This window comes from Triticum urartu, chromosome 1 (assembly GCF_003073215.2).
Source record: "Triticum urartu cultivar G1812 chromosome 1, Tu2.1, whole genome shotgun sequence".
NCBI classification, from domain to species: Eukaryota; Viridiplantae; Streptophyta; class Magnoliopsida; order Poales; family Poaceae; genus Triticum; species Triticum urartu.
The window spans coordinates 60571613-60594329 of NC_053022.1; the positions used below are offsets into that span (position 1 = coordinate 60571613).

Consider the following 22717-nt stretch of genomic DNA (forward strand, 5'->3'; position numbering starts at 1 on the left):
TTTTTGTGTGTTTTGAAAAATGTTCAGGAATTCCGAACAAGGTTCCCTTTTTAAAAATTTGATCATAAATTAAAAAAATTGTTCGCTTCTTTATAAACATTCGGTACATTCATAAAATGTTCAGGGTTTTGAAAAATGCTCCTGTGTTTAAAAAATCGTAGACATGAAATTGTTGGCGTTTTCAAAATGACAATGGTCGTCTTCGGTTATTCTGCAAGGAACAGACTTCCTCGGTCACTAATTCACTGTGGATAACGATCTCAACTTGGATAAACTTGCTCCTTGAAGAAAGAAAAAACATGCTGCATTGCTGCATTCCTTCATCTGAACTGTTCTTGAGGAATGAAGATAATCTACAAGAAACTTGACCCATGCAATGCAACACTACTATTGTCATTTTTCATTGCTCGCTGGTGTTCACTTCTGTAGGATTCTAGGATTCACGGGTCATCACACCCTAACTGGTTTTCATTCCTGCTATAATACAGTAAACACATGAAGTAAGAACTGATCTGATCTTTCTAATTATTCTGTAACTAAACTCCCCTAATCTAGGGCATCATATGATATTAGGAAAATGAAGATGGAGAATTATGTTGATAAGCTAGTTAATATAAACTGAAGGATTAAGTTGTTGCTGCCACTGCCAAAATGTATGATGCAACAGATGAAGTATTACTGCACTAACATAAAAAAGAACAGCAGAGATTGAGCAAGTGACACTTCTGATTAACAAGAATCACATGAAGATTTGCACCGAGCAAGTGGCATGGCAAATCAATCTAGAAAACGATGTATGAAATGCAGACTAATCCCAATCTCAATTACACACATTGTTGCAACATACAAGGATCATAAATGGTGCCCGGTACAAATGCATCAGATCAAATAGCAGAAACGGATCAAACGATGTTGGTGATTCGGCCATACACAATTGTTCGGCAAGCAAGTACGATCCGTCAGGGTGTCCTGGTAAAAGAATGGCAAAGCAATCCAACTCCCAAGCGCACACAATTTCACATCGCAGGAGAAAGAACAAACTATACATTAACAGAGATGCAGCAGAACAAAATCAGAGACACGTTGTTTCTCGAGACAAGCTCCATTTCCAGCAACACATGCGAATAGCTTTGTTCCACGATTCAGTTCGAACTACAGGAGCAAATAGAGAACTAAACAAGCCGCTGTTCTATCAAGCTTTTGGGATCTGCAGGGGGGGACAGCCTAGCCGCCGAAGCCGTAGAGGGTGCGGCCCTGGCGCTTGAGGGCGTAGACGACGTCCATGGCGGTGACGGTCTTGCGGCGGGCGTGCTCGGTGTAGGTGACGGCGTCGCGGATGACGTTCTCGAGGAAGATCTTGAGCACGCCGCGGGTCTCCTCGTAGATGAGCCCCGAGATGCGCTTCACGCCGCCCCGGCGAGCCAGGCGCCTGATGGCCGGCTTGGTGATGCCCTGGATGTTGTCGCGCAGCACCTTCCGGTGGCGCTTGGCGCCGCCCTTGCCGAGCCCCTTGCCTCCCTTGCCGCGCCCGGACATGGCTGACGCTCTCTCCTTGGTTCGAGCGGATGGAGGTCGAGGAGCGGTGGTGAATTTGTTTGGTGGTTTGCCGGAGGTGGGGAGGGGATTTTTAAGGTGGGCGAGAGGTGGGAGGAGGCGTGCTGCTGCCGTTCGATGCAGATGGAATGCACGATTGAGATTGCGATCCGGGGAAGAGACGCCGCGGATCGATCACGTGGCGGGAGGCTCCCATCGCTGGGGCAAAATGTCCCCGCCGGCTCCAAAGTTTTGGGCTGTGGGCGCGATGTTTTCGTGCTGGATGGTGTACGCCAGTGGTGCCAACTGAGAATGGGCACGGGAGGGGAGTCTGTGACGTCGTTTTTACCAGAATATTGTTTTTCTTTTGCGGGGTAGAATATTGTTTTTCTAAGCAAAGGTAGCTCCACAAACTTTCCTTGACTAGGCAACCTAGTTCTAGGGACAAAAGAATTTTTAAAAAATGAAAAGTAAATCGGCATTGCAATTTTTATGGACCCGGATATGCTGGGAACGTCAGATTTGTAGCCCGTTCGAAATGAACAAATCGGTACCGATGGAAAGATCAGCCTAGCGAAGGAAAACGTTCGATCTGAGAGCATCTCCACTCGTTTGCCCCCCAGCGCACCCCGCGATTACGTTTTGGCCTATGCGCCGGCGGGGTTTTCACCCTGGGGACGATCCAGTCCCTAGTCGCGCCCCCAGGTTTCGGTTTTAAGACACACATAAATTCAAACTTGTCTTTCCCGTTACCAAAAAAATGCCACAAGTTCGGCGATCTGCCACACTTCGGCGATCAAACATACACGAAAAGTTCGGCGTTTAAAAGAAAGGACGCGTAGACAAAGGAATGCATCAAACGACGGGCTCCTCCGGCGTGGGACTGGCGCTGTTGGCGTGCTCGGCGTCGGCATGGCATCTATGTTGTTAGAGTTGTGTCGAATATTGTGTACAAGATAGGTTACAGTTGGACTCTGAGTAGTATTGTGTTTAGATAGGATATGAAGTCGTGTCTTAATAGGACACTTGTATCATAGGCCTCTCATATATAGCGGGGGGAGACACACGATGTAACCTGTGCCAACATAATAGCACCGGAACGCAGGGGAAGCCGGCGGCATGTGCCAGTGTCCAGGGCGACCGGATGCGGTATTGTAGCGATGTCATGGGGAGGAGCGCACATAGTCAGGCCCCGGGGATGTAGCCATATCGGTGAACCTCGTTAACAAATCTCGATGTTGTGCTCGTGTGATTACTTGATTCTTGAATAATCGACGGTATGCCTCGGATTTATTTTAACAAATGATATCATGAGCTAGGCTATTCAGAGACCGTGAATTATTGATTCGGAGGAAGGTACGTGTGCGACGGCTCGACGTGCGGCGATCTTGGATTGATCGGGCGAGCATAGAGGCAGCGGCGGCGACGTGTCGCGCAGGTCGGGCAGGCAGCAGGTCGATCGATCTATCGACGGGCGCTGGCTGCGGAGGCCAAAGGCGCGTGCTGGGCACCGGCCCAGCTGGCAGAAGCCGCAAGGCTGCAGTCGGTGAGACACGGACCAAGCGGCGGATCGTGCTGGATCCAGTCGCGTATAGCTGCAGGCAAGAGCAATCAGAACCGGATTTGGTTTGGATAAAAAGAGGACCGAGTCCTCACGTGACACGACGAGAAGCAACAGATCCAATCAGCGGAGAGCAAATCCATCAGATTGAACAGGGGCTACGCATCCATTGGAAAGCAAGAGGTTTTGGCAAAGCAATTACTAGCATTGAAGTTGAGCCTGGGAGCTAATACACGTGAGTACAAGAAGGATTTTTGGTAGGAATTTGCTACTGGTGCATCTTGTGTACTTGAGCACGTGTTGGAAGCTTGGATATTTTTTCGCAAGGTCAGACATACAAAAGACTAAGGTGCCAACGGGTACCACGTTTAAGGTGGAGAAGTTCACGGAACTGAAAACCTTAAGTTATGGTAGACAAGAGTGAAAAATTTGTTGGCACAACAGAAATGCTTGAAGGCGTTGCGGGAAGTCAATTCAGCGAAGATGGAATTATCATGTGATGGATGGAGATTCGCGGAAGACAATTTGGGAGCCTCGAGTGTGTCTACAGTCGAACGAGTTCGGCTGGGTCGGACTGGACAGTCTGACGGGATCGACGCAAGTCGGTTGATACAGAAAACGGTGGTGGGATCAGCGACGACATAGGTGCGTGATGCTGATGGTGACCGACTTCTAGGGCGTGGAAACACGTGGCGCAGACCCTGAGGGCTTGTGCGGCTTCGACAAGACTATGGTGTGGGATTGATTCAAGGTGGTGTATACACAGAGCTTGAAGTCGATGAGGCGTAGGGGTGGACTGATCATCTACCATGGAGTCATGTTGAAGGTGGAGCTGGATTGAGGGGCTACGGCGTAAGTCGACGGGGTCGAAGCCTATTCAGCGGGAAAAAGCGAGGGACACGTAATTCGGACTGGAGCCCAGCGGTCTGATGGAAGCGTGAAACTCGTCATCGGTCGGTGATGATCGGTGGTACTCTGCAGTGGGGGTTGAGTGGTGTGAGTTCGCGACTCTTCAGACTCGACCGGGACAGCGGAGGCTCGACGCGGTAATAGCGGCGAGGCGTGCGGTACGCACGGGACATGGAGACGGGCCAAGGCTCTGGTGGTCATACATGTGGTGAGACAAATGTGAATTTGACTCAGGATGACTACAAGCAACGGTGAAATTCCTCCAAGTTTCAGACAGACGGTCAAGAAAGGAGCGGTGATGTTGAGTTCAGGTAACTCTTATGTGTGACACCCAATATGTGGGTTGTTCACTTCCACGCAGGTCAGCGATCAGTGTGTGCTGACGTTGGACTGATACTCTGGAAGTTGGGAGCACCTAGAGTAACAAGGAACTTAATTTTGCTCGAGCGTTGACTGTGGTCAAGAAAAGAAGGGACTACAAGTTGCAGGTGGAGTCACATGGAGTCTTTGGAGTAGCAGCGGTACTCATGGGATAAGCTCAAGTCCAATGTACATGGAAGTTTGACGCATTGACAAATTCAGGGTGGTGGAGAATATTCGCCAGGTGGAGTTTGTTAGAGTCGTGTCGAATATTGTGTACAAGGTAGGTTACAGTTGGACTCTGAGTAGTATTGTGTTTAGATAGGATATGGAGTCATGTCCTAATAGGACACTTGTATCCTAGGCCTCTCATATATAGCGGGGGTAGACACACGATGTAACCTGTGCCAACATAATAGCACCGGAATGCAGGGGAAGTCGGCGGCATGTGTCGGTGTCCAGGGCGACCCGATGCAGTATTGTAGCGGTGTCATGGGGAGGAGCGCCCATAGTCAGGCCCCGGGGATGTAGCCATATCGGTGAACCTCGTTAACAAATCTCGGTGTCGTGCTCGTGTGATTGTTTGGTCCTCGGATGATCGACGGTAGGCCTCAGATTTATTTTAACATATGCTCGGGCTGGTCGGCGTCGGCGTGGCTTCTGTGCTCGGCGTCGGCGTCGGTGTGACTTCATCGCTCGGGCTGGTCGGCGTCAGCGTGGCTTCTGTGCTCGGCGTCGGCGTCGGCGTGACTTCATCGCTCGGGCTGGGCGCCGGCGTTGGGGTCGGCGTGGGTGTAGGCGCGGTGGTCGAAGGCATCTGGTTCAAGATGAGGCCACGCTCCGCCAGGTACCACGCCTTGACCTGCTCGTCCATCGTCGACATGTCCGCCCCATCAAGAACGCCAGGTCGGTGTTCCTCTTCTTCACGGCGATGTTGGTCCGGAGTAGGTCGAGCTTCACGTCTTGCTTCGTCATCAACACCGACCACTGCGCGTCGGATTTCTCCTCCCTCTTTGTGGCGTTGTTCTTGGCGTCGACGATGCACTGCTCGATCGATGATTGCAGCCACTCGTCAGCCGGTGTTGCGTCCCTCGCCGTCTTGGCTCTTTTGTTGCCATCAGGGCGCCCATCCGCCGCCCCCGGGGCGGGCGCGTCCGGCTTGTACGTTTCTTTGGTCTTGGCGAGGGTGAGTCGGGCATCACTCCACTTCTCGCACGACTCGATCCGGGAGAACACATGAAGGAACTTGAGCTCTTGGTCCCTGTTGTCTTAGCGGTACATGTTGAATATCTGAACCATCTGCGCAGCCGAAGAACAAGCGTCGGCGACATACACAGCGAAAGAAGTGAGCCGGCGGCTGTACATACCTGACCCTCGACGTGGGCGCCGCTTTCTGGGAGAGCCGTGATCTCCTCGACGACCCCATGCCATTTGTTGCAGGCCACCTGGACGATCGCCCAATGGTTCGACATGGCCATTTCGCCGCGCTGCATGTGGATGGTGGCGAAGTAGGGGTCGACTAGCTTGTGCTCATCGAACGCCTATTTGATCTGTCTCTAGTACATGTCGGCGTTCTGGTTTGCGCCAGTGATCGGGTCGATGCTGACGGTCTTCCATGCTTCCGCGAGGCACTCGTCTTCTTTGAACGTCCACTTGACGCGCGGCTCGTCCGACCCGGCATTGCCCCCCCCCGCTTCTTCTTTCTCCCTTTCCATACCGGTGCGGGCTCCATCTCCTCCTCCTCTTCCTTCTCCACCTCCTCGACATCGTCGAGCTCACCGTCCATGTCGACGGCGGTGTCCATTGTGTCATCTTGCGCGCGGAACCCGGGGTAGGAGGCGGCAGCGACCGAGCCGCTTCTGATGATCTCGTTCATGTCGACCTTGGTCGGGCCGGGGTTACCGAAATGTGGCGCCGAGGCTTGTGAGAAGGGTAGGGCGCCCCGGTGCAGAGGCGGCGTCGGCGAGGCTGAGTAAGCCGGCGGTGAGTAGTTGTACTGGGTGTGGAGGCTGGCGAACACGGGCGAGGGAGTGCACTGGTCGGGGTTCAAACCGGAGGGTGAGGCACATGGTGGTGCGCCATGTGGGAAGGTGCTGTTGGGGTTGAATCCACCATGTGCGTCGCTGTCGGAATAGCTGTTGGGTTCTATGGTAGGGTGCGTCGACAGCAAATTAAAATTCCTACGCGCAGAACAACCAAGAACATGCTACGGGAGATGGATCATAGTTTGTTACCACTAGACGCGCAGTGCCGTGTAGCGGAAAAAGAGTTGGGGGCAGTGCGTCCGCGTGGATCGTCTCCTCCTCATCCGATCTCCCTCGTACAGTCGGTCGTCGGTCTCACGTACAGGTTCGCTGGAGCGGCGCAAGTGCACTGCCTCTAACGGTATCCGCGCGTGCAGGAGGAACATCGTGCGGCAGACTGCTAGGTCCGATCACACAACCGGCGGACGAGTGGAGGTGACTATTCACAACACATGCAAACCCTAGTGACAGCGCCGAAGCGATCAACCGCATGAGTGTGCCGCACCCCACTTTATATAGGCGTCCATCGCGGGCTCAATACTTGGGCCTCGCACAGACCCTAAAGCCCATAAGTCTACTCGGCCACAATCCGAATACAGCTTGGATCACATCCGACCAGTGTCCTCAGATCCGACCTCGTAGGTTCCTTCCCTTAAGCGCGCGACCCCTTAGGTTCAAGCAGGCTTGGTCGCAGTTCGGATCACCTCCGAACTGCACAGTTGGTAGCGGCCTCTAGCAAGGCATGCCGAACACCAAACAGACTATGAAGCTGGTTAGGCGAACCTGTACATCATACTTCCATTCCTTTTGCCACACGATATATGTTGTCGGGCTCAAGGCGAGTTTGTCATCCTTGTGCTAGCCCGACCTCTTTCTCGTTCTAGTGATGCCGACCATAAAATGGATTATCTCATAATCCTTGTCGCATGGCCATGCTTATCTTGGTCGGATCACATGAGGGGCCCAGAGTATATCTCTCCTGATCGGAGGGGCAAATCCCATCTTGCTCGACCATGTCTCGCAGCATGGGTCTGGACAAGCCCGAAACCTACCTTTGTAACTACCCAGTCATGGAGTAGTGTTTGGTTGGCCCAAAGCAAGTCTGTTACCATCCCGAGTACATGCGCCAGCTCAGGTCTTAGGACATAGAACGTATGTTGTACTAGAGACTGACAAATGACATATTGCTGCGTCTCATAGTTGGGTCTGTCCGACTCGGACCTTATCTCGACTCGGATCTGACTACGTCGAATCCGACCAGATCCTTCCAAGTCCATATTATCCGGTTAGCATCCAATGCTCCATGGCTAGTGAGACCAAGCCATCGACCGTGTCATATGTTAGTCTAGTTGGCTGCGCGTCCACACAACCCTTTCGACTAGGGACCTTTTAGGACAGTCATCATACAATGCATAGTCCCACAAACAAGTCATGTACTGGATGATACACATCATTGATAATGTCCAAGGACTATCTTTATTCAGAAACACATAGGAAATATCATCATACATGATTGCATCTAGGGCATATCTCCAACAGTCTCCCACTTGCACTAGAGTCAATCAAATAGACATCGAATGCCCATAGCTCTAACGTGCCCCTCATGCTTGGGTTGTGGAAGCGGCTTAGTCAACAGATCCGCAACGTTTGCATCCGTGTGAATTTTGCATAACTCTACATCACCACTCTTTACGATCTTTCGCATCAGGTGATATTTCCGATCTATGTGTCTGACCTTGTGGTGATTCCTCGGCTCCTTGGCTTGGCGATGGCACCAGAATTATCACAATAAAGGTCCAACGGTTTTACCGAGGCTGGGAAAATACCAAGATCATCCAAAAAGTTCCGGATCCAAACACCTTCCTTTGCAGCTTCACAAGCCGCAATGTATTTGGCTTCTGTAGTAGAATCGGCCACCGTATCTTGCTTGGAACTCATCCAGCTCACTGCTCCTCCGTTCATGACGTACGCGAATCCGGACTGTGATCGACAATCATCTCTATCAGTTTGGAAACTAGCATCGGCGTAACCCCTTATGACGAGCTCTTCCTCACCTCCATAAACTAGGAACATCTCTTTAGTCCTTTTTAGGTACTTCAAAATAGTCTTTACCGCTGCCCAGTGACTCTCACCTGGGTTGGCCTGGTATCTACTTGTTAGGCTTATTGCAAAAGCAACATCGGGCCGCGTACATATCATGGCATACATGATGTATCCGATTGTCGAGGCAAACGGAATCCTGCTCATCCTGCTTCGCTCATCAGATGTCGAAGGACTCTGAATCTCGCTTAGCCTTATACCATGTGAGAGTGGCAAGAACCCTTTATTTGCCTCACTCATGTTGAACCGCTTCAACACTTTATCTATGTACGTGCTCTGGCTTAAGCCGAGCAGCCTCCTCGATCTATCTCTATAGATCTTGATGCCTAAAATGTAAATTGCCTGACCAAGGTCCTTCATTGAAAACTTGCCATTCAATGACTCCTTGACCGAGTTTAGCATCAAAATATCATTTCCGATCAGTAGTATGTCATCCACATACAAGATCAAAAACACAATCAAGCTCCCACTTAACTACTTGTATAAACAAGCGTCCTCATCGCTTTTGATGAAACCGAGACCAGTGACGACCTCATCAAAACGAATGTTCCAACTCCGATATGCTTGCCTCAACCCATAAATGGATCTCTTGAGCTTGCATACCTTACTAGTGCTAGTCGGATCGACAAAACCCTCGGGCTGTATCATATACACGTCCTCGGTTAATTTTCCGTGAAGGAAAGCCGTCTTGACATCCATCTGCCATATCTCGTAATCGAAATATGCAGCTATAGCTAGTACGATCCTCACCGACTTCAGCATCGCTACCAGTGAGTAAGTCTCGTCATAGTCAATTCCTTGAACTTGTCCATAACCCTTAGCGACAAGTCGAGCTTTGTGGATCTGAACATTTCCATCCACATCGGTTTTCTTCTTAAAGACCCATTTGCAACCAATGGTTGTTACGCCAGGCGGCGGATCAACCAAGTCCCAGACTTGATTCTCCTCCATGGACTTTAACTCGGATCTCATGGCCTCTAACCATGCCTCAGAATTCGGGCTCACCATCGCTTCCGCATACGAGGTTGGCTCGTCGCTTTCTAGCAACAATACATCATGCACTCTGCGCAATCTTTCCGACCTCCGTGGTTCTGGTGCCACTTCCACTACAGATTCCCTGACTGACTCCGGTATGATCCCATCACCTGCCGAGCCGTCCTCGAGTGGTACTCAAATTTCTTAGAGTCGGACCGTCCTCCCACTGGCCTCCCGACTGAGAAACTCTTTCTCAAGGAAAACCCCGTTCCAAGCAACAAACACTTTGTTCTCTTCCCGGTTGTAGAAGCTATATCCCAAGGTTTCCCTCGGATATCCCATGAATATGCATTTGTTCGACTTGGGTGTAAGCTTGTCTGACATAAGTCGCTTGACAAATGCTTCACAACCCCAAATCTTTAGAAAAGACAAACTGGGAGCCTTCCCGGTCCACATCTCATGTGGTGTCTTATCTACAGATTTTGATGGTACCCTGTTAAGTGTGAAAGATGCAGTTTCTAGAGCGTATCCCCAGAATGACAAGGGTAAATCCGATTTGCTCATCATAGATCGAACCATGTCCAACAAGGTATGGTTCCTCCGTTCCGATACACCATTTCTGTATGGCGTACCCGGAGGTGTGAGCTGAGGTACTATACCTCTGCTTTTCAAATGATCATCAAACTGCTGGCTCATGTACTCACCTCCATGATCAGATCGTAGAAGTTTTATAGTCTTGTCGAGCTGATTCTCAACCTCGTTTTGAAACTCTTTGAACTTTTCAAAAGTCTCCGACTTGTGCCTCATCAAATAGATATATCCATATCTACTCAAGTTGTCGGTAAAAGTCACGAAGTGCTGATAGCCACCTCTGGCAGTTGTGCTCATTGGTCCACACACATCACCGTGTATCAGTTCCAATAGCTCGGATGTCCTCTCACAACTCTTTGCAAAAGGAGACTTAGTCATCTTACTGAGCAAGCATGATTCACATGTCTCGAACGATCCAAAGTCGGTCAAAGTTTGGAGTCCATCATCATGGAGCTTCTTCATGTGTTTCAGACTAATGTGTCCAAGCCGGCAATGCCAGAAGTATGTTGGATTTATCTCATTAGGCTTATGCCTCTTGACATTCACGTTATAGACCGGTTCCTATTCTAGATTCAATATAAATAACCCATCAATAATGGGTGCATAGCCGTGGAACATACCATTCAAATAAATCGAACAACCATTGTCCTTTAAATTGAATTCATAACCCTGACTCATCAAGCATGAGGCAGAAATAATGTTCCGACTAAGTGCAGGAATGTAATAACAATTATTCAATTCCAAAATAAATCCAGAAGGAAGCTGGAGCTCCATCATGCCGACCTCCAACGCAGCAACTCTTGCTTTGTTGCCGACCCTGATGTCAATCTCCCCTTGTGCTGCACGCCTAGTTCTTACCATCCCCTGCATCGATTTGCAAATGTGAACAACCGATCCGGTATCAAATACCCAAGAGCTGCTAGGTATGTCAGCAAGGTAAATGTCTATAACATATGCAACAAGTGTACCTTTGCCTGAAGCGGCATTCCCGGCCTTCTTGCCATGCTTTGCAAGCCATTTGCTACAGTTCCTCTTCCAGTGACTAGTTTCCTTACAATGATAGCAAATGGTCTTTGAGTCCGGTCCAGACTTCGGTACAGCGACAGAGGTTACTGTCTCTGTGCCCTTTGCCTTAGCCTTTTTCTTGGACCAACTCTTCTTGAACTTAGCCGATTTCTGCACCATCAACACTTGATGCGTGCCTTTCTTAATATCCTGCTCTGCCACTTTGAGCATCCCATGAAATTCAGTGAGCTTCTTATCCATGCCATGCATATGATAGTTAGAGATGAACGTCCCATAGCTGGGCGGAAGAGAACCTAGAACTGCATCAGTAGCCAGCTCATCCAAGAGTGGGAAGCCCAACCGATCGAAAGCTTGCACATATCCAACCATCTTGATCACATGCGAGCTCAGTGGATCACCTTCCTTTAGCTTACAATCCATCAAGGATCGCCAGATGTTGAACCTTTTGGTCCTAGCCTGCACCTGAAACATGCTCTTGAGACTCTCGATCATATCGAAAGCCCCAACGTCTTCGAAATGCTGCTGCAAATCGGGCTCGATACAAGCTAGCATGAGGCAGCTGATCTCGTTTGATTCATCAATGAGTTTCTGGTAGGCATTCTTGGTTGTGGTACTAGCATTATCGGCAGGTTCCTCTGGAAGCGGATCCTCTAGAACATGTTCCTTTTTATCATGCTTGAGAACAATTCTCAAATTTCTATACCAGGTGGTAAAGTTTGTTGCATTCAGTTTATCCTTTTCCAGAATTGATTTCAATGCAAAGTTGGGTTGAGCAGGTGGTGCCATTGATCTACAACAGAAAAATATGCAATCACTAAGCAATGTGTTTATGTAGAGTAATACTAGCCTTAAACAGAAATACTCCCACTGAAGTCAGCATCCCTCCGCAAACTCTGAGTGATTCAGGATCCGACTAGCACATGCGACTAGTGAGCCTTAGCATCACCGCTAGACAACATGCCTATCCGGTAAGCAACTCCTTGCTAATCGTATCTCTATACAACTCCTGTCGGTCGGGTAGGTATCTCATACCTCGGCTCCCAACCTCTTTTGCCACAAGGCCCAAAATCGTTTTGATAGCCTTGTCAAGTTAACCTAATGTAGTGCATGTCCGTGTCCGACACGAACCCTTCAGTTCAAGCACACCTCGCAGCACCCCAATTTTATGAGCCCACTACTAGACGTACTTGACGTGCGAAGGTGCAACATCGGAAATGGCAATTTACTTGGTATTCATGAGGGATCTTTCTACCATTCTAACATGCATAGAAACAAAGAAGCATAACAATCACAAGTAAAACATATATTGTGAATTAGTATGGCTCCTTCATGGATGTTCTTCCAGGTCGGCTCCAACTCCGATGACCATCTAGAAACTCCATCTTGTTTGTCACGCCGGGCCGCCAAGCCGCCAACCTGATCTCTATTATCCAACTACTACAACTAGTAATGAATTTTACATAGAGTCATAAGTCGACACACAGGTTGTTATACAATATAATGACAGCACCTTGGCTCCTGCCGGCTGACAAACATGACACGCAGGCCATGTATAATTTACACACATGCATCACATACACATGAGCCATACTATTCACATCAAACCCTACAAAATAAAGTTATGCATAGAATCGCATTCTACCGGTTGAGTGATCGCGTATGAAATACAAGGCGCCAAATTCCGATCACGCCAAATTCTCTGATCTGACCGATCTTATCGATCATCGCGAGCCCGATTCGGATTTATGTTCCACTGTTAACCCCGATGGCGGATACCGACCTGTAGGGGTAGGTTGTGTCACGACCTCATCGACTCCGATCATCAGAAAACATAGCCTCAACGATCCCCATGTGCAGTCGAGCACATCAACCATGCACATAGCCGATCTCATCAACGACAACAGATCTCATCTATCCCCTCCACATATCTAATATGCATACAATCTGAATCCAAATCCTATAGCAGAGGCTCTGATACCACTGTTGGGTTCTACGATAGGGTGTGTCGACTGCAAATTAAAATTCCTACGTGCAGAACAACCAAGAACATGCTACGGAAGATGGATCACAGTCTGTTACCACTAGACGCGTAGTGCCGTGTAGCGGAAGAAGAGTTGGGGGCAGCGCGTCCGCGTGGATCGTCTCCTCCTCGTACGGTCTCCCTCGTACAGCCGGTCGTCGGTCTCACGTACATGTTCGCCGGAGCGGCACAAGTGCACCGCCTCTAACGGTATCCGCGCGTGCAGGAGGAACGCCGTGCGGCAGACTGCTAGGTCCGATCACACAACCGGCGGCGAGTGGAGTGATGGGGAACGTAGTAATTTCAAAAAAATGCCTACGCACATGCAAGATCATGGTGATGCACAACAACGAGAGGGAAGAGTATTGTCCACGTACCCTCGTAGACCGAAAGCGGAAGCGTTAGCACAACGCGGTTGATGTAGTCGTACATCTTCTCGATCTGACCGATCAAGTACCGAACGCATGGCACCTCCGAGTTCAGCACACGTTCAGCCCGATGATGTCCCTCGAACTCCGATCTAGCCGAGTGTTGAGGGAGAGTTTCGTCAGCACGACGGCGTGGTGACGATCTTGATGTTCTACCGACGCAGGGCTTCGCCTAAGCACCGCTACAGTATTATCGAGGTGGACTATGGTGGAGGGGGCACCGCACATGGCTAAAAGATCAACTTGATCAATTGTTGTGTCTATGGGGTGCCCCTGCCCCCGTATATAAAGGAGCAAGGGGGGGTGCGGCCGGCCAAGGAGGAGGCGCACCAGGAGGAGTCCTACTCCCACCGGGAGTAGGACTCCCCCCTTTTCCTAGTTGGATTAGGACTTGGGAGGGGAAAGAGTGGAGGAGAAGAAGGAAGGGGGGCGCCGCCCCCCTCTCCTTGTCCTATTCGGACTGGGGGGGAGGGCGCGCGACCAAGCCCTAGCTGCTTCTCCTCTCTTCCACCTAGGCCCACTAAGGCCCATTAAGTCCCGGGGGGGTTCCGGTAACCTCCCGGTACTCCGGTAAAATCCTGATTTCACCCGGAACACTTCCGATATCCAAACATAGGCTTCCAATATATCGGTATTCATGTCTCGACCATTTCGAGACTCCTCGTCATGTCCGTGATCACATCGAGGACTCCGAACAACCTTCGGTACATCAAAACATATAAACTCATAATATAACTATCGTCGTAATGTTAAGCGTGCGGACCCTACGGGTTCGAGAACTATGTAGACATGACCGAGACATGTCTCCGGTCAATAGCCAATAGCGGAACCTGGATGCTCATATTGGCTCCTACATATTCTACGAAGATCTTTATCGGTCAAACCGCATAACAACATACACTGTTCCCTTTGTCATCGGTATGTTACTTGCCCGAGATTCGATCGTCGGTATCTCAATACCTAGTTCAATCTCGTTACCGGCAAGTCTCTTTACTCGTTCTATAATACATCATCCCGCAACTAACTCATTAGTTGCAATGCTTGTAAGGCTTAAGTGATGTGCATTACCGAGAGGGCCTAGAGATACCTCTCCGACAATCGGAGTGACAAATCTTAATCTCGAAATACGCCAACCCAACAAGTACCTTCGGAGACACCTGTAGAGCACCTTTATAATCACCCAGTTACGTTGTGACGTTTGGTAGCACACAAAGCGTTCCTCTGGTAAACGGGAGTTGCATAATCTCATAGTCATAGGAACATGTATAAGTTATGAAGAAAGCAATAGCAACATACTAAACGATCGGGTGCTAAGCTAACGGAATGGGTCATGTCAATTACATCATTCTCCTAATGATGTGACCCCGTTAATCAAATGACAACTCATGTCTATGGTTAGGAAACATAACCATCTTTGATCAATGAGCTAGTCAAGTAGAGGCATACTAGTGACAATCGGTTTGTCTATGTATTCACACATGTATTATGTTTTCGGTTAATACAATTCTAGCATGAATAATAAACTTTTATCATGATATAAGGAAATAAATAATAACTTTATTATTGCCTCTAGGTCATATTTCCTTCAGTCTCCCACTTGCACTAGAGTCAATAATCTAGATTACACAGTAATGATTCTAACACCCATGGAGCCTTGGTGCTGATCATGTTTTGCTCGTGGAAGAGGCTTAGTCAACGGGTCTGCAACATTCAGATCCGTATGTATCTTGCAAATTTCTATGTCTCCCACCTGGACTAAATCTCGGATGCAATTGAAGCGTCTCTTGATGTGTTTGGTTCTCTTGTGAAATCTGGATTCCTTTGCCAAGGCAATTGCACCCGTATTGTAACAAAAGATTTTCATTGGACCCGATGCACTAGGTATGACACCTAGATCGGATATGAACTCCTTCATCCAGACTCCTTCATTTTCTGCTTCCGAAGCAGCTATGTACTCCGATTCACATGTAGATCCCGCCACAACGCTTTGTTTAGAACTGCACCAACGGACAGCTCCACCGTTCAATGTAAACACATATCCGGTTTGCGATTTAGAATCGTCCGGATCAGTGTCAAAGCTTGCATCAACGTAACCATTTACGATGAGCTCTTTGTCACCTCCATACACGAGAAACATATCCTTAGTCCTTTTCAGGTATTTCAGGATGTTCTTGACCGCTATCCAGTGATCCACTACTGGATTACTTTGGTACCTCCTTTGCTAAACTAATAGCAAGGCACACATCAGGTCTGGTACATAGCATTGCATACATGATAGAGCCTATGGCTGAAGCATAGGGAACACCTTTCATTTTCTCTCTATCTTCTACAGTGGTCGGGCATTGAGTCTTACTCAACTTCACACCTTGTAACACAGGCAAGAACCCTTTCTTTGCTTGATCCATTTTGAACTTCTTCAAAACTTTGTCAAGGTATGTGCTTTGTGAAAGTCCAATTAAGCGTCTTGATCTATCTCTATAGATCTTGATGCCCAATATATAAGCAGCTTCACCGAGGTCTTTCATTGAAAAACTCTTATTCAAGTATCCCTTTATGCTATCCAGAAATTCTATATCATTTCCAATCAACAATATGCCATCCACATATAATATTAGAAATGCTACAGAGCTCCCACTCACTTTCTTGTAAATACATGCTTCTCCAAAAGTCTATATAAAACCAAATGCTTTGATCACACTATCAAAGCGTTTATTCCAACTCCGAGAGGCTTGCACCAGTCCATAAATGGATCGCTGGAGCTTGCACACTTTGTTAGCTCCCTTTAGATCGACAAAACCTCCTGGTTGCATCATATACAACTCTTCTTCCAGAAATCCATTTAGGAATGCAGTTTTGACATCCATTTGCCAAATTTCATAATCATAAAATGCGGCAATTGCTAACATGATTCGGACAGACTTAAGCATCGCTACGGGTGAAAAAGTCTCATCATAGTCAATCCCTTGAACTTGTCGAAAACCTTTCGCAACAAGTCGAGCTTTGTAGACAGTAACATTACCGTCAGCATCAGTCTTCTTCTTGAAGATCCATTTATTCTCAATTGCTTGCCGATCATCGGGCAAGTCAGCCAAAGTCCACACTTTGTTCTCATACATGGATCCCATCTCAGATTTCATGGCTTCAAGCCATTTTGCGGAATCTGGGCTCACCATCGCTTCTTCATAGTTCATAGGTTCATCATGATCTAGTAGCATGACTTCCAGAACAGGATTACCGTACCACTCTAGTGCGGATCTTACTCTGGTTGATCTACAAGGTTCAGTAGTAACTTGATATGAAGTTCCATGATAATCATCATTAACTTCCTCACTAATTGGTGTAGGCGTCACATGAACTGGTTTCTGTGATGAACTACTTTCCAATAGAGGAGCAGGTATAGTTACCTCATCAAGTTCCACTTTCCTCCCACTCACTTCTTTCGAGAGAAACTCCTTCTCTAGAAAGGATCCATTCTTAGCAACGAATGTCTTGCCTTGGATCTGTGATAGAAGGTGTACCCAACAGTTTCCTTTGGTTATCCTATGAAGACTCATTTCTCCGATTTGGGTTCGGGCTTATCAGGTTGAAGTTTTTTCACATAGGCATCGCAGCCCCAAACTTTCAGAAATGACAACTTTGGTTTCTTGCCAAACCACAGTTCATAAGGCGTCGTCTCAACGGATTTCGATGGTACCCTATTTAACGTGAATGCGGCCGTCTCTAAAGCATATCCCCAAAATGATAGCGGTAAATCTGTAAGAGACATCATAGATCGTACCATATCTAGTAAAGTACGATTACGACGTTCGGACACACCATTACGCTGTGGTGTTCCGGGTGGCGTGAGTTGCGAAACTATTCCGCATTGTTTCAAATGTAGACCAAACTCGTAACTCAAATATTCTCCGCCACGATCAGATCGTAGAAACTTTATTTTCTTGTTACGATGATTTTGAACTTCACTCCAAAATTCTTTGAACTTTTCAAATTTTTCAGACTTATGCTTCATCAAGTAGATATACCCATATCTGCTTAAATTATCTGTGAAGGTGAGAAAATAACGATATCCGCCACGAGCCTCAACATTCATCGGACCACATACATTTGTATGTATGATTTCCAACAAATCTGTTGCTCTCTCCATAGTTCCGGAGAACAGCGTTTTAGTCATCTTGCCCATGAGGCACGGTTCGCAAGTACCAAGTGATTCATAATCAAGTGGTTCCAATAGTCCATCAGTATGGAGTTTCTTCATGTGCTTTACACCGATATGACCTAAACGGCAGTGCCACAAATAAGTTGCACTATCATTATCAACTCTGCATCTTTTGGCTTCAACATTATGAATATGTGTATCACTACTATCGAGATTCAACAAAAATAGACCACTCTTCAAGGGTGCATGACCATAAAAGATATTACTCATATAAATAGAACAATCATTATTCTCCGAATTAAATGAATAACCGTCTCGCATCAAACAAGATCCAGATATAATGTTCATGCTCAACGCTGGCACCAAATAACAATTATTTAGGTCTAATACTAATCCCGAAGGTAGATGTAGAGGTAGCGTGCCGACCGCGATCACATCGACTTTGGAACCATTTCCCACACGCATTGTCACCTCGTCCTTTGCCAGTGTTCGCTTAATCCGTAGTCCCTGTTTCGAGTTGCAAATATTAGCAACAAAACCATTAGCAAATACCTAGGTGCTACTGCAAGCTCTAGTAAGGTACACATCAATAACATGTATATCACATATACCTTTGTTCACCTTGCCATCCTTCTTATCCGCCAAATACTTGGGGAAGTTCCGCTTCCAGTGAACAGTCTGCTTGCAGTAGAAGCACTCAGTCTCAGGCTTAGGTCCAGACTTGGGTTTCTTCTCCTGAGTAGCAACTTGCTTGCTGTTCTTCTTGAAGTTCCCCTTCTTCTTCCCCTTGCCCTTCTTGAAACTGGTGGTCTTACTGACCATCAACACTTGATGCTCTTTCTTGATTTCTACCTCCGCAGCTTTTAGCATTGCGAAGAGCTCGGGAATTGTCTTATTCATCCCTTGCATATTATAGTTCATCACAAAGCTCTTGTAGCTTGGTGGCAGTGATTGAAGAACTCTGTCAATGACACTATCAACCGGAAGATTAACTCCCAACTGAGTCAAGTGATTATGGTACCCAGACATTCTGAGTATATGTTCACTGACATAACTATTCCCCTCCATCTTACAACTGTAGAACTTATTGGAGACTTCATATCTCTCAATCCGGGCATTTGCTTGAAATATTAACTTCAACTCCTGGAACATATCATATGCTCCATGACGTTCAAAACGTCTTTGAAGTCCTGGTTCTAAGCCGTAAAGCATGGCACATTGAACTATCGAGTAGTCATCAGCTTTGCTCTGCTAGACGTTCTTAACGTCGTCAGTTGCATCAGCAGCAGGCCTGGCACTCAGCGGTGCTTCCAGGACGCAATTCTTCTGGGCAGCAATGAGGATAATCTTCAAGTTACGGACCCAGCCCGTGTAATTGCTACCATCATCTTTCAACTTTGCTTTCTCAAGGAACGCATTAAAATTCAACGGAACAACAACACGGGCCATCTATCTACAATGAACATAGACAAGCAAGATACTATCAGGTACTAAGTTCATGATAAATATAAGTTCAATTAATCATATTACTTAAGAACTCCCACTTCGAAAGACATCCCTCTAATCTTCTAAGTGATCACGTGATCCAAATCAACTAAACCATAATCGATCATCACGTGAAATGGAGTAGTTTTCAGTGGTGAACATCACTATGTTGATCATATCTACTATATGATTCATGCTCGACCTTTCGGTCTCAGTGTTCCGAGGCCATATTGATGACCCACAAGTATAGGGGATCTATCGTAGTCCTTTAAGTAAGAGTGTCGAACCCAACGAGGAGCAGAAGGAAATGATAAGCGGTTTTCAGCAAGGTATTCTCTGCAAGTACTAAAATAAGTGGTAACAGGTAGTTTTGTGATAATATAGGTTGTAACGAGCAACAAGTAACAAAAGTAAATAAAGTGCAGCAAGGTGGCCCAATCCTTTTGTAGCAAAGGACAAGCCGGAACAAACTCTTATAACAGGAAAAGCGCTCCCGAGGACACATGGGAATATCATCAAGCTAGTTTTCATCACGTTCATATGATTCACGTTCGATACTTTGATAATTTGATATGTGGGTGGACCGGTGCTTGGGTGCTGCTCTTACTTGAACAAGCATCCCACTTATGATTAACCTCTATTGCAAGCATCCGCAACTACAACAAAAGTATTAAGGTAAACCTAACCATAGCATGAAACATATGGATCCAAATTAGCCCCTTACGAAGCAACGCATAAACTAGGGTTTAAGCTTCTGTCACTCTAGCAACCCATCATCTACTTATTACTTCCCAATGCCTTCCTCTAGGCCCAAATAATGGTGAAGTGTTATGTAGTCGACGTTCACATAACACCACTAGAGGCTAGACAACATACATCTTACCAAAATATCAAACGAATACCAAATTCACATGACTACTCATAGCAAGACTTCTCCCTTGTCCTCAGGAACGAACGTAATTACTCACAAAGCATATTCATGTTCATAATCAGAGGGGTAATAATATGCATATAGGATCTGAACATATGATCTTCCACCAAATAAACCAACTAGCATCAACTACAAGGAGTAATCAACACTACTAGCAACCTACTAGCACCAATCCCGGACTTTGAGACAAGAATTGGATACAAGAGATGAACTAGAGTTTGGAGATGAGATGGTGCTGGTGAAGATGTTGATGGAGATTGCCCTCTCCCGATGAGAGGAGCGTTGGTGATGACGATGGTGATGATTTCCCCCTCTCGGAGGGAAGTTTCCCCAGCAGAACAGCTCTGCCAGAGCTCTAGATTGGATCCGCCAAGGTTCCGCCTCGTGGCGGCTGAGTCTCGTCCCGAAAAGTTCCTCCTTATTTTTTTCTCATCGAAAGACCTCATATAGGAGAAGATGGGCATCGGAGAGCCACCAGGGGGCGTGCCCTAGGGGGGGCGCCCCCCACCCTCGTGAGAAGGGTGTGGGCCCCCTGGCCTTCATATTTGGTGTGGATTTTTCTTTATTTCTTTTAAGACGTTCCGTGGAGTTTCAGGACTTTTGGAGTTGCGCAGAATAGGTCTCTAATATTTGCTCCTTTTCCAGACCAGAATTCCAGCTCCCGGCATTCTCCCTCTTTATGTAAACCTTGTAAAATAAGAGAAAATAGCCACAAGTATTGTGACATAAAGTGAAATAATAGTCCATAATGCGATAAATATCGATATAAAAGCATGATGCAAAATGGACGTATCAACTCCCCCAAGCTTAGACCTTGCTTGTCCTCAAGCGAAAAGCCGATAACAATAAATATGTCCTCATGTTTAGAGGTAGAGGCATCAATAAAAATAAAATACGGACATGAAGGCATCATGATTATTCTCATAACACAACATATATAGATTTTGTCATATGATTACTTATGTTCAAGTGATGATCTATTCACAATGCAAAAGTATAAATCATAAACCTTATTGGGCTCCGACAAACTATAATCTCAGTCATTGAAGCAATTGCAATTTATCATAACATCGGAAAGAGTCTATGTTAGAGCTAAAAAGCAAGTCCACATACTCAACTATCATTTAGTCCTCCATAATTGCTAACACTCACGCGATACTTGTGGTTACGGAGTTTTAATCAGACACAAAGAAAGATAGGGGCTTATAGTTTTGCCCCACAACCTTTTACATCAAGGGTAATGTCAACAATAATGGTTCATGCTCCCCTACATCCAATTAGATATATATATCATGTTCTTTCCAACATGCTGAGCTTGCCAAAGGATAACATGAAAAAGAAAAGGTGAAGATCACCATGACCCTTGCATAAGGTAGAAGATAATAATAAAGGATAGGACCTTCGCAGAGGGAAGCAGAGGTTGCCATGCGCTTTTATGGTTGGATGCATAAAATCTCAATGCGAAAGAACGTCACTTTATATTGCCCCTTGTGAGATGAACCTTTATTATGCAGTCCGTCGCTTTTATTACTTTCACATCACAAGATCGTATAAAGCTTATTTCTCCCACACCAATCAATCATACATATTTAGAGCAATTTTTATTGCTTTGCACCGATGACAACTTACTTGAAGGATCTTACTCAATCCATAGGTAGATATGGTGGACTCTCATGGCAAAACTGGTTTAAGGATATTTGGAAGCACAAGTAGTATTTCTACTTAGTGCTGACAATTTGGCTAGCATGAGGGGGAAAGGCAAGCTCAACAAGTTAGAGGATCCATGACAACATACTTTATCTCAGATATAAGAAAGACATGACTCATTATGTCGTGTTCCTTGTCCAACATCAACTCTTTAGCATGTCATATTTTAATGAGTGCTCCCAATCATAAAAGATGTCAATGATAATATATCTATATGTGAAACCTCTCTTTCCTTATTACTTCCTATTAATTGCAACAATGACCAAAGCTATGTCTGCCAACTCCCAACAACTTTTAATCATCATACTCTTTCTATGTGAAGTCATTACTCTCAATAAGATCAATATGAACTTTTTGTTTCTTTTTATTCTTTTTTCTCTTTTCTTTTATTCACCCAAGATCATGGCAAAATAATCAAGCCCTTGACTAGACACTAATCTTTATTATATATAGCTCACGGGCTCAATTACATAGAGAGATCATAAAGCAAAACTCAAAACTAGATCATGCCATAAACTTTATTCTACTGGATCAAGATACTACTAATAGGATCGAACTAAGAAAAATGGTAAAGATAGGAGTTGTGATTGTGATACGATACTGGGGCACCTCCCCCAAGCTTGACAGTTGCCAAGGGGAGTGCCCATACCCAGATACTCAATTCTTCTTTGTTGGAGGAGACGGCGGAGGTGTTGTTGATTATGCGGGCTTGTCATCCATCTTCCAAGGCATAGGTTCACCATCATAGAAAGATGATCGAGTCTCCGGAATCCTCAAATCTGTAGCCAAACTCATTCTTTTGAATCTATATTCATACTCACAGTTTTGGTTTTGAAGGTCATAGACTTGGGCTTGGAGGTGCTCGATCTTCTCATATAGCTTGAAGATGGCTTCCTCGGTGTTCTTGGCAT

The 22717-nt window shown here is 46.5% G+C and overlaps 1 protein-coding gene across 1 annotated transcript; it reads right to left on the minus strand.

Annotated features, from left to right (window-relative positions):
• Positions 1–1086: 1086 nt before the first annotated feature.
• LOC125506660 (histone H4) lies at positions 1087–1600 on the minus strand. Its single transcript, XM_048671447.1, has one exon. The coding sequence runs from the start codon at positions 1534–1536 to the stop codon at positions 1225–1227; it is 312 nt and encodes a 103-aa protein (XP_048527404.1). The 5' UTR covers positions 1537–1600; the 3' UTR covers positions 1087–1224.
• Positions 1601–22717: the final 21117 nt, after the last annotated feature.